Here is a 12,071-nt window from a genome sequence, read left to right on the forward strand (position 1 = left end):
AGTAGGAGTAAATGGGTACTTTTCAGAATGGCAGGCAGTGACTAGTGGGGTACCGCAAGGTTCTGTGCTGGGGCCCCAGCTGTTTTCATTGTACAGTAATGATTTAGAAAAGGGGATTAAATGTAGTATCTCCAAGTTTGCGGATGACACTAAGTTGGGTGGCAGTGTGAGCTGCGAGGAGGATGCTATGAGGCTGCAGAGTGACTTGGATAGGTTAGGTAAGTGAGCAAATGCATGGCAGATGAAGTATAATGTGGATAAATGTGAGGTTATCCACTTTAGTTATAAAAACAGAGAGACAGACTATTATCTGAATGCTGACAGATTAGGAAAAGGGGAGGTGCAACGAGACCTGGGTGTCATGGTACATCAGTCATTGAAGGTTGGCATGCACGTTCAGTAGGCGGTTAAGAAAGCAAATGGCATGTTGGCCTTCATAGCGAGGGGATTTGAGTACAGGGGCAGGGAGGTGTTACTATAGTTGTACAGGGCCTTGGTGAGGCCACATCTGGAATATTGTGTACAGTTTTCGTCTCCTAACTTGAGGAAGGACATTCTTGCTATTGAGGGAGTGCAGCGAAGGTTCACCAGACTGATTCCCGGGATGGCGGGACTGACCTATCAAGAAAGACTGGATCAACTGGGCTTGTATTCACTGGAGTTCAGAAGAATGAGAGGGGATCTCATAGAAAAGTTTAAAATTCTGACGGGTTTAGACAGGTTAGATGCAGGAAGAATGTTCCCAATGTTGGGGAAGTCCAGAACCAGGGGTCACAGTCTAAGGATAAGGGGTAAGCCATTTAGGACCGAGATGAGGAGAAACTTCTTCACCCAGAGAGTGGTGAACCTGTGGAATTATCTACCACAGGAAGTTGTTGAGGCCAATTCACTAAATATATTCAAAAAGGAGTTAGATGTAGTCCTTTCTACTAGGGGGATCAAGGGGTATGGCGAGAAAGCAAGAATGGGGTACTGAAGTTGCATGTTCAGCCATGAACTCATTGAATGGCGGTGCAGGCTCGAAGGGTCGAATGGCCTACTCCTGCACCTATTTTCTATGTTTCTATGTTTCTTTCAGCCATGTCTCAGTAATAGCTATAATATCCAAGTGTCTATCTGTGCTCTCAGCTCATCTGCCTTATTTCCTATATTCCTTGCATTGAAGTATATACATTTAGTTTTGCCGAACTCCCTTGTTGTCTATTTTCCAGACCTTGTTTCCTTTGTCTTCCAAATTCACTTTCTACTTCTACTTCTCTGCTGCCCAATCCCAGCTTTGCTTCTCTCCACACTGAATCTGTTCTCTGGTTCTGTTATGTATTACTGCTTGGGGGTCACCAGACACCAGGGTGGGATGTCATCGGGCTGTACACATGTGGCATGTGTGCTTGGTCACCTGCATATAAGCTGGGTGTCTTTGTCACGCTGGCACTCTCGGGCTGGAATAAAGATGGATCAGGTTGCACCTGGGTGAGTTTGCAGTAACCAGACTCTTGAGTCATTACAATTGGTGACGAGGTAATTTAAGAACCTTCGCATGAACAATGGGCACGGTTGGAATCCTGGAGAGATTCGTGGAGAGCGAGGATTGGGCTGATTTTTGTCGACTGCCTGGATCAGTATTTTGTGGCCAACGGCATGGGGCCAAGAGGCCTACGCAGTTAAGCACAAGGCAGTTCTCCTCACCATTTGTGGTCTGAAAATTTACAGCCTGATGAAGAATCTTCTCTCGCCTGTATGCCGGCGGAAAAAGGGTACGAGGAATTGTGTACGTTAGTGGGTAACCATCTGAAGCCACAAGAGGGGATCATCACATCACGCTTCCGTTTCTACATTCATGTTCGTGCTGAGGGCCAGGTCGTGTCGGGATTTGTTGCCGACCTGCGACGTCTTGCTGAGCCGTGTAAGTTCCGGAACATGCTGGAAGACATGCTGCGTGATGTCTTCCTGACAGGCATCAGCCATGATGCGATCCTCAAGAAGCTGTTGGCTGCAGAGACGCTGGATTTGAAAAAGGCCACCGCGACTGCCCAGGCATGCATGACAACGGATGATAATTTGAGGCAGATATCATTGATGAGTTGGAGTTCCACGGCAACTACTGTAAACAAGATGGCGTCGTTTTTGGGCAGAGCTGCTTACGCGAAACCTGCCGCTGCTCAGAGCCCGCCAACTGGTTTGAACCCGATTTCACCCTGTTGGCGTTGTGGGGCCAATCATCGGCCTCATCAGTGTCGGTTTCGACAATACTCATACAATGGATGTTCAAATGTGGGGCATCTACATAGGATGTGTCCACAATGGAGCAAGCGTGGTGCGGCTCACCACGTGGTTGATGAGGACCAGTTGAGTGACGGCCCGGATACGCAACCCGATGAGGAAGTGAATGGACTGTATTCGTTCCTGAGCAAGAGCCAGCCAATAGTTGTGAAGCTGAATAGTGTGCCTGTATCAATGGAGTGGGTCACGGGTGCGAGCCAGTCGACATTCGACAAGCTGTGGGACACTAAGGCTGCGAAACCGAAGCTGAGTCCAGTCAATGTCAGGTTGGGTACTTTCACTAAGGAACTCATACTGGTGCTCAGCAGTGCAGCAATCGAGGTGTCATATCACAGTGTGGTTCACGAGCTACCATTATGGATCATCCCAGGTAATGGTCCAACTCTGTTCGGAGGGAATTGGCTCAAGAAAATCAAGCTGAACTGGAATGATATCAAGATGTTGTCCTCGGTGGATGACACTTCGTGTGCTCAAGTATTGAAAAAGTTTCCTTCTTTGTTTGAACCGGGCATTGGTAATTTTACGGGAGCCAAAATTACCAATGCCCGGTTCAAACAAAGAAGGAAACTTCACCTGGACTCCAATGCAAGGCATGTCTATCACAAAGTTCGGTCTGTTCCGCACATCATGAGAGAGAAGGTTGAAATTGAGCTCAACAGACTCCAGAGTGAAGGGATCATATCACCGGTCGAGTTTAACGAGTGGGCTATTCCCATTGTTCCTGTGTTGAAGAGTGATGGCACTGTCAAGATTTGTGGAGACTGCAGGGTTACGATTAACCGATTTTTGAAACAGGATCAGTATCCGTTACCGAGGGCTGATGACGTGTTTGCCATGCTAGCTGGTGGAAAGTCGTTCACGAAACTGGATCCGATGTTGGCCTATATGACCCAGGAGCTTGTTGACACTTCGAAGAAACTCACCTGCATCAACACCCATAAAGGACTGTTCATCTACAACAGGTGTCCTTTTGGGACCAGACTCTTGAATCATTACAGGTTCCCATCCCCCTGCCATGCTAGTTTAAACCCTCCCTAACAGCACCAGCAAAACCTTCCACGAGAATACTGGTCCCGGCTCTATTGAGCTGCAACCCGTACGGCTTGTACAGGTCCCACCTCCCTCAGAAACAGACCCAATGCCTCAGGAATCTAAAGCCCTCCCGTCTGCACCATCTCTCCAGCCACGTATTCATCTGCTCGATCCTCCTATTTCTATACTCACTAGCAGGTGGCACCGGCAGTAACCAAGAGATTACTACCTTTGAGGTCCTGCTTTTTAATCTCTCTCCTAGCTCCCTAAACTCTGCCTGGAGGACCTCATCCCTCTTTCTACCTATGTCATTGGTACCGATATGGACCATGACCTCTGGCTGTTCTCCCTCTCCCCCCAGAATATCTACAGCCTCTGGGTTTAAGAAGGGAAAAAGGGATAGGCCAAGTAATTACAGGCCAGTCAGCCTAACCTCAGTGGTGGGAAAATTATTGGAAAAAATCCTGAAAGACAGGATAAATCTGCATTTGGATAGGCAAGGATTAATTAGGGACAGTCAACACGGATTTGTAAAGGGAAGATCGTGTTTGACTAACCTGATTGAATTTTTTGAGGAGGTAACCAAGAGGAACGATGAGGGTAGTGCGTACGATGTAGTCTATATGGACTTTAGCAAGGCTTTTGATAAGGTCCCGCATGGTAGACTGGTCATGAAGGTTAAAGCCCATGGGATACAGGGCAAAGTGGCAAGTTGGATCCAAAATTGGCTTGGAGGTAGGAAGCAAAGGGTAATAATTGATGGATGTTTTTGTGACTGGAAGGATGTTTCCAGTGGGGTTCCGCAGGGCTCAGTACTAGGACCCTTGCTTTCTGTGGTATACATCAACGATTTAGATTTGAATATAGGGAGTATGATTAAGAAGTTTGCAGACGGCATTAAAATTGGCTGTGTGGTTGATAATGAAGAGGAAAGTCATGGGCTGCAGGAGGATATCAATCTACTGGTCAGGTGGGCAGAGCAGTGGCAAATGGAATTTAATTCAGAGAAGTATGAGGTGATGCACTTTGGGAGGGCTAATAAGGAAAGGGTATACACATTAAGCGGTAGATCACTTAATAGTGTCGATGAACAAAGGGACCTTGGAGTGCTCTTTTTGGGAGGAAACTAAAACATTAAATCATTAAATCGTGTCCCCCTGGTCTGGGGGGCACACCAAACATTTCCAAGGCCCTTTTTTGGGTGATTTTTTTTTTTGTGTTTTTTTTGGGCACTAAAATCATATTTTTTTTTCCTCCAAGTGCCCCCTATAAAAGGGGAGGGGGGACACTAAAAACACCGGCAATTAAAACAAATTAAACTTTAAAACATAAAATCAAACTAAAATTTGGTTGCCGGGCGTGATGATGCACTCCAGTCCCTCCGGTGCCCACCTCTCGCGGAAGGCCGCGAGCGTACCGGTGGACACCGCGTGCTCCATCTCCAAGGACACCCTGGCGCAGATGTATGCGCGGAAGAGAGGCAGGCAGTCAGGTTGAACGACCCCCTCGACCGCCCGCTGCCTGGACCGGGTGATGGCACCCTTGGCCGTGCCCAGGAGCAGTCCTACGAGGAGGCCCTCGGATCTACCCGCTCCCCTCCACACAGGGTGCCCAAAGATCAGGAGTGTGGGACTGAAGTGCAGCCAGAATTTCAGGAGCAGCCCCTTTAAATAATAAAACAGGGGCTGCAACCTCGTGCATTCAATAAAAACATGGAACACGGACTCTTCCAGACCGCAGAAATTGCAGGCGGCCTGGGAGCCCGTGAACCGGCTTAAAAATTTATTGCACGGCACTGTTCCATGCACCACCCTCCAGGCCAAGTCCCCGATAAATAGTGGGAGGACTCCCGCGTAGAGTGCCCTCCATCAGGGACCCCCGCCTCCTCCGGACGGCAAGATGGTACGCCATGGCGTGTCCGGACGGCCGGCGAGGATGGCAAAGTTGAGAGTGTGCAGGAGCAGCCCGTACAGGAAACCCCTCTGCGCGGAACTGAAAAGCACGGAGGGGATTTCCCCGAGGCGGCTCAAGTTGTGAGGCGCCGGCTCCCGAGGGAGGTTCCGGGGTTTGGCGCCGATGAGGAATTCCATCCGGACGGGGGTCAGTTCGGACGGGATCGCCCCACGTGCTTGAGCCTCCTCGACACACCTAACGGAGTCGGGACCCAGAGCTGTTTTTAGCGACTCGATGGCATCGGCCGCGCGGCGGACATCGGCTGAATTTAGGCGCCGTGTCAGCGTGTCTGGCGCCATCCAGCCCGCTCCTCCGCCATCGAGCAGGTCCCTGACCCTGATCACCTCACCAGCCACAGCCCTCTCGTCCGACCGCCGCCTAAAACCTCGGTCGTGGAGGAACGGATTCCCGAGCAGCGGCTCCTGCAGGACAGCCGCCACTCCAGCCGGTGGAGAGCTGCGCTTGGTGGAGACTTTGTTCCAGACCCTGATGAGTTCCTTGTAAAAGACAGGCAGCTCCTGGAAGGCGGTCCTGACGCCCCCCGAGCTCACAAACAGGAGCTGCGTGTCGTAGTTGAGGCCGTGCTGCTGGCGGAAGAAATACGTCACCAGAGCACGCCACCTAGGAGGGGGCTCGACGTAAAGGTATCTCTGCAGGGTCTGAAGACGGAAAGTCGCGAGCTGGGTGCTGACACACACCAATGACTGACCGCCCTCCCCAAGCTGGAGACTCAAGACTACGGCAGAGACCCAGTGCTTCCTGTTGTTCCAGAAGAAGTCCACCAGCTTCTTCTGTACCTTGGTGACAAACGCAGGGGGAGGGGTCAAAGTGACCAGCCGGTACCACAGCATGGCGGCCACCAGCTGGTTTATGACGAGCGCTCGACCCCTGTAGGACAGCACTCGGAGCAGTCCTGTCCAGCGCCCTAGGCGAGCGGCGACCTTGGCCTCCAGCTCTTGCCAGTTCGCCAGCCAGGCTTCCTCGTCGGGGCTAAGGTAGACTCCCAGATAGAGGAGATGGGTCGTGCTCCAGGCAAAAGGCCTGAGCTCCTCCGGCAGGGAGTCCACCCGCCACTGACCCACCAGGAGTCCGGAACATTTCTCCCAGTTGATCCTGGCGGAGGATGCGGCCGAGTAAATCTCCTGGCACTCACGTATCCTCCTCAGGTCAGCGGGATCCTCTCCCGCAAGGAGCACGTCATCGGCGTAAGCCGAGAGGTCGACCTCCACGCCCGGCCCTTGCAGAGCCAGTCCCGTCAACCTCGTCCGCAGGAGGTGCAGGAAAGGCTCCACGCAGATGGCATATAACTGGCCAGACATGGGGCATCCCTGGCTCACCCCTCTCCCAAAGCGAAGGGGCGCTGTCAAGGACCCGTTAACCTTAATCAGACACTCCGCGGCGGCGTACAAAAGTCGGATCCGGGCGACGAAATGCGTCCCGAACCCGAAAGTGCGCAGAGTCCCGAACAGATAGTCGTGATCCACCCTGTCGAACGCCTTCTCCTGGTCGAGAGATAGGAAGGCGACCGACAGACCAGCCTCCTGGGTATGATGGATGAGGTCCCGGACCAGATGGATGTTATCGTGGATTGTCCGGCCCGGGACCGTGTAGGACTGGTCGGGGTGGATCATGTGGTCCAGCACGGCACCAAGGCGAGCAGACATCGCCCTGGCGAAGATTTTGTAGTCCGTGCTGAGGAGGGAGACCGGGCGCCAGTTCTTAAGAAGGCGGAGATCGCCCTTCTTAGGCAGCAGGACGATGACTGCCCTGCGCCAAGAGAGGGGCATCTCCCCGGTCGCCAGACTTTCCCCCAGGACCTGCGCGTAGTCACCCCCCAGGACGTCCCAGAACGCCCTGTGGAACTCCACGGTCAGCCCGTCCAGCCCCGGGGATTTTCCCCTCGAGAGCCGGTCGAGGGCACCGGTCAGCTCCGCCAGGCTTAGCGGAGCTTCCAGATTTTCGGCGTCCTCCGGGCTGACCTTCGGCAGGTCCTCCCACAAAACTCTACGCGCTTCCTCGCTGGACGGCTCCGGAGAGATCAGAGCCCCGTAATATTCACGGGCCCTGTTGTTGACGCCCTCCGGATCCGAGACGAGAGAGCCGTCGTCGGCCAGCAGCGTCAAGAGCTACTTACGGACACTCTGTCTTTTTTCCAGCGAGTAGAAGAAGGGGGAGCCGCGGTCCAGATCCCGCAGGAACCGGATCCGCAACCTCACGAACGCGCCTCAGGACCCGACGAGCTGCAGGTCCTTCAGCGCGGCCTTCTTCGCTTCGTACACCGTCCGCACGGCCGGGTCCTCGACGACTTGACCGAGACGGGACTCTAGGTCGAGCACCTCTTTTTCTAGGCGCCCGACCCTGGCCGCCCGCCTCTTGGTCGACCCCCTCGCGTACTCTTGACAGAAGACGCGGACGTGAGCCTTGCCCACGTCCCACCATAGCCTCAAGGAGGGGAAGCCCCCCTGCTTCCTTCTCCAGTCGGCCCAGAAATGACGGAACGAGTCCTGGAACCGCACGTCCTCCAGCAGCCGGTTGTTAAAGTGCCAGTACGCGGACCCCGTCCTCGCGCGGAGCGAAGCGAGCTCCGCCCACACCAGGTGGTGGTCCGAACACGGCACCGGCCGCATGGAGGCCGCCGGGACGCAGGAAACGTACGCCCGAGACACATAAAGGCGGTCGATTCTGGACCATCCTACCCCAGGCCTCACCCAAGTAAAGGCGCTGGAGTCGGGATGGAGATTTCACCAGACGTCCACCAAGTCGAAGGACCCGACCAGGTCCCTCAACTTCTCCATCGCTGTCATGCTCTGCGGGGCACCGGAGCGGTCCCTCGCCTCGAGGGTGCAGTTAAAATCCCCCCCGAGGACAATACAGTCGCCGACGTCGACGGAGCCAAGAAGAGTGGACAATTCTTCGAAGAAACGCGTTTGCTGCAGGCCGGGCTGAGGGGCGTACACGTTCACGAGATGGAGCGGCACGTCCCCCAGGCGAACCATGACGTGCAGCAAGCGGCCTGGCACGGGCTCCTCGACCCCCAAGATCTCCGGCTGAAAATGCGGGCCCAGCAAGATGGCCACCCCATTAGAAGTGGCGGTGAGGTGGCTCATGTGGACCTCTCCTTGCCATTCCAGGAGCCACGTGGCTTCGTCTCCCGGAACGGTGTGGGTTTCTTGCAGGAAGCACACCACATATTTCCCCTCCCGCAGGAGCGAAAAATTGTTAAATCTACGGTGTGCCTCTCTGCTGCCGTTGATGTTGAGGCTGGCTATGGTTATCTTCATGATAAGAGCATAGTGCAACCTCTACCTAACCTATTGTGGGGGGGGAGTGGAGTCATTTGTTGACCTCCACTCCTTCAGCAGCCCAGCGAGGAACCTTTTGAGCCGGCGCAGCTCAAGGCCTTGCGCCTTTGATAAGGGCCCGCCCGCGGCCATGGTTTTAGCGGCGGCGCGGACGGACGCGATGAGCAGACCCGGCTCGGACCATCTTTCCAGGGCCAGATGGGCTTGGTTGCGGCGACCCTGGCTCTGGACCAGGAATGAGGGGAGACTCAGCGGCGGGCACGAGGAGATCCACCGCCTCACTGGCGATGGACTCGAGATCTTCTCCCTCGTTCCCCACCGAGTCCCCGTCCCCCTCCAGGAGGTCGCCGCCAGCAGCCGGCCCGTCGACCGCACGAGGTACGGCAAACGGCCCGGCCGCTCCATCCGACCCTGGCTCTGCCCCGATCCCACCCCCAGGATCGTCGGCAGAGGAGTCCCCACTGGGCTCTTTTAAAAGTGGTGCTGGGTCGGGAAGCGACAGCGGAAGGGGTTCCTCCTCCGCCCCAGGAGCCGGGGAACACGGAAAGACCTGGTCAAAGAAATTCTCCAGGTCCTCCAAGTACTCCAGCTCCAAAGTAGGGGCGAGGGTTGTTGTCCTTCCCCCTCCCCGCCGCCACCCACCGGCCCAGCGTATACAGAATCGTTAAAATTGTTCATATTTTCTGTTTTTTCCGGGCCGAGCGACTCCCGGGGGAAGTTGGTTAATAGCTGGGCGGGCTCAGGTTCGGCCTTTTCGGCCCCGCCCGCCTCAGTCCCCGGGACGCTCGACCCGGCGGCAACGCATTCCTCCGCTGGCCCCGCGCCCCCCACGACAGGCAGATCTTCCACGCCATCCCCGGAAGGCAGAGGCTGGGCTGCCTCGACTGCCTCACCCTCCCCCGGGACAGATTCCTCCTGCCTACGGCGCAGTTTGGGGGCGCTGGTGGAGGACGCGGGACACGCGGCGGGCACCGACTCCTCCGCGCAGGGATGTTGTTCCCCCTCCGCCTCATTGGAGCGGCGCCTCCTTTTGTTCCTGGGGGGGCGCGGAGGCAGGGAGACCTCCATGTCTGCCGAGGCCTCCCGCTCCTCTCCCCCCTTTTTCTTATCTTGCCCGCGCCCGAGCCCCTCTGTGATATTGGTGACGGGGTTGGGCTGAGCGCGGTGATCAAACTGTCTGGCGCACTGAGGGGACCCGCCTCGAGATGTTTCGCCTTCCTCCGCGCCTTCTTTCCGCTCGGACGCTCTCCCTCCCCCCCGCCGGAGGCCGTGAAAACAAAGGCCCCCGACGATGCCCGCGCACCCACAGCTCCTGGCACGCGGACACAAATAGGGGGAGGGGTGGCGGCGGCGACAGCCTTGGCCGTCCTCGGTGGTTTGGCGGCCTTGGAGGCGGGGCAGTTCTTATGAACATGCCCCACCTCCCTACAGGCATGGCACCGCACGCCGTCCGACGTCCAGAAGACGCGGTAGGCAGTCCCCTCGTGCACCACATTAAAACTACCCTCTGTCGTCTCCTCCCGCGCCAGCCGGACAAAGAGCTGGCGGCGGAAGGAGAACACGTGGCGCAGGCTGTTCTCCCTGAGGCCGAGCGGTATGGGGTTGATCCCCGACCTTACCTCCCCCAGTTGGTGTAGGTGAGGGAGGAGGAGCCCAGCGGGAACAAAGGGCGGGACGTTTGACACGATGACCCTCTGCGCGGTGGCCTCGAGAGGGTCCACCGGCAGGAACGTCCCGCCCACCGTGAGCCCCTTTTCGAGGGCCAGCAACACCGCCCGCTCCGACCCCAGGAAGAATACAGCCTTCCCAGACATCTTGGAGGCTGCGACAATGGCCGAGGGGCCGACTACCCCAGCCATCGCCCGCACGCACTCCTCGATGCTCATTGTGGGGTGAGTGTAGCTCTTGACCCCGTGTTTTTTTGTTATAAGTCTGAACGGTGACAGGGCAGCAGGAGGCGCAGGAGGCGCCGTGGATGTGGACGCCGCCTGCGCGTATGTCTTAGCTGGCCCTGCCACCGGCGTGGATGGGATCGGCATCACGGGGTCCCTTTAAGGGCTACACCCACCCCAAAGTCACAGGCCTTAATGTTCTTAAATTGGCCTCGTTTAAGTGTATGAGCAGAGGGAGCTCACAATGAGGCACACCTCTCCCCTAGTTGACAATTGGGGAGGGGCCTTGTTCCCTCTGCTCAGTTGTCTTAATTGTTTTTTTCAATTAGGAGGAAAGGGCTCTCAGAGAGAGAGGGGAGAGACAGAGAGAGTGACGGAGAAAGAGTGGGGGGTGGGAAAGAGGGAAGCTGTGAGGGCAGGTCTCACAGCGGTGGGTGGGTATTTTTCTGGGGTGCACTCCCCAGATGATGGAAAAACAAGACACAGTCTTTAGGATGGTCTTCGGGTGGGGAGAGAAGATGTCTTCACCTGGGGTAGCTGGAGCCACCCAGGCACACACTCCCAACGATGTTAAATAGGTGATTAATAGTTCTTCAGCCAGGTAGCTCCAGCTATCCCAGGCTAGGCAATGGGGGAGGGGTGCTTCAGTGGTGTGTGGGGCCTAGCTGAAAGCAAGACCCCCACACACACTTCCACACACACACACCCCCCGCGATGTTCCGGCCCTTGAAATGGTCTTCTTTCCTCCCCCCACCGATACAACAAAGTCTTTAGGGAATGCACCAAAATACACCCACCTTTGGTTGATGAAGTCTTTCCCTCCTTCCACACTGGATAGTTGTTGTTCTTTTTCCCCCTCTCTCCAACTCTCTGCAGCAGTATTAAAGGTTGTTGAATTTTCTGCTCTCCTCCTCTCCCTCTGGATGAATTGGAATTGTAGAAAGCCCCTTCCTCCTCTTCCTGGGCTGTTTCACAGGGCTCACAAAGGCCTTCCAGGCAGGAGCAACAGCAGGGAGCTCCTTCTCTCACTGCAGCACAGCTCCAAGTGAATAGGCCACGCCTCCAAAGCTCCACCATTGGTCCACAGAGCCCTGAAAGTAGCAGGCCAGGTAGATCAGGTGGTAAAGAAGGCATATGGAACGCTTGTCTTTATTGGCCAAGGCATAGAATATAAGAGCAGTGAGGTTATGCTTAAATTGTATAATACTTTGGTTAGGCCACAGCTGGAGTATTGCGTGCAGTTCTGGTCGCCATATTATAGGAAGGACATGATTGCCCTAGAGAGGGTGCAGAGGAGATTTACTAGGATGCTGCCTGGAATGGAGAATCTTAGTTATGAGGACAGATTGGATAGTCTGGGCTTGTTCTCATTGGAACAGAGGAGGTTGAGAGGAGACCTCATCGAGGTGTACAAAATATTGAAGGGCCTGGACATAGTAGATAGTAAGGGTCTATTTCCATTGGTGGAGGGGGCTATTATGAGGGGGCATAGTTTTAAGGTGGTTGGTGGAAGGTTTAGAGGGGATTTGCGGGGGGGGGGGCTTCTTTACGCAGAGGGTTGTGGGGATCTGGAACTCGCTGCCTGGAAGAGTGGTGGATGCAGAAACCCTCA

General features: G+C 55.3%; 1 protein-coding gene across 1 annotated transcript in view; it reads left to right on the forward strand.

Moving 5' to 3' along the window:
- Window positions 1-2,289: 2,289 nt before the first annotated feature.
- The window catches only part of LOC139226231 (beta-2-glycoprotein 1-like), a 69,710-nt gene continuing 59,928 nt past the window's right edge, over window positions 2,290-12,071 (forward strand). Inside the window, exon 1 of the mRNA XM_070856853.1 lies at window positions 2,290-2,650. Within this exon, the coding sequence (XP_070712954.1) occupies window positions 2,290-2,650 (361 nt within the window). The remainder of the gene's footprint in view (window positions 2,651-12,071) is intronic.

The sequence above is a fragment of the Pristiophorus japonicus genome, chromosome 16 (genome assembly GCF_044704955.1).
Source record: "Pristiophorus japonicus isolate sPriJap1 chromosome 16, sPriJap1.hap1, whole genome shotgun sequence".
Lineage (NCBI taxonomy): Eukaryota > Metazoa > Chordata > Chondrichthyes > Pristiophoridae > Pristiophorus > Pristiophorus japonicus.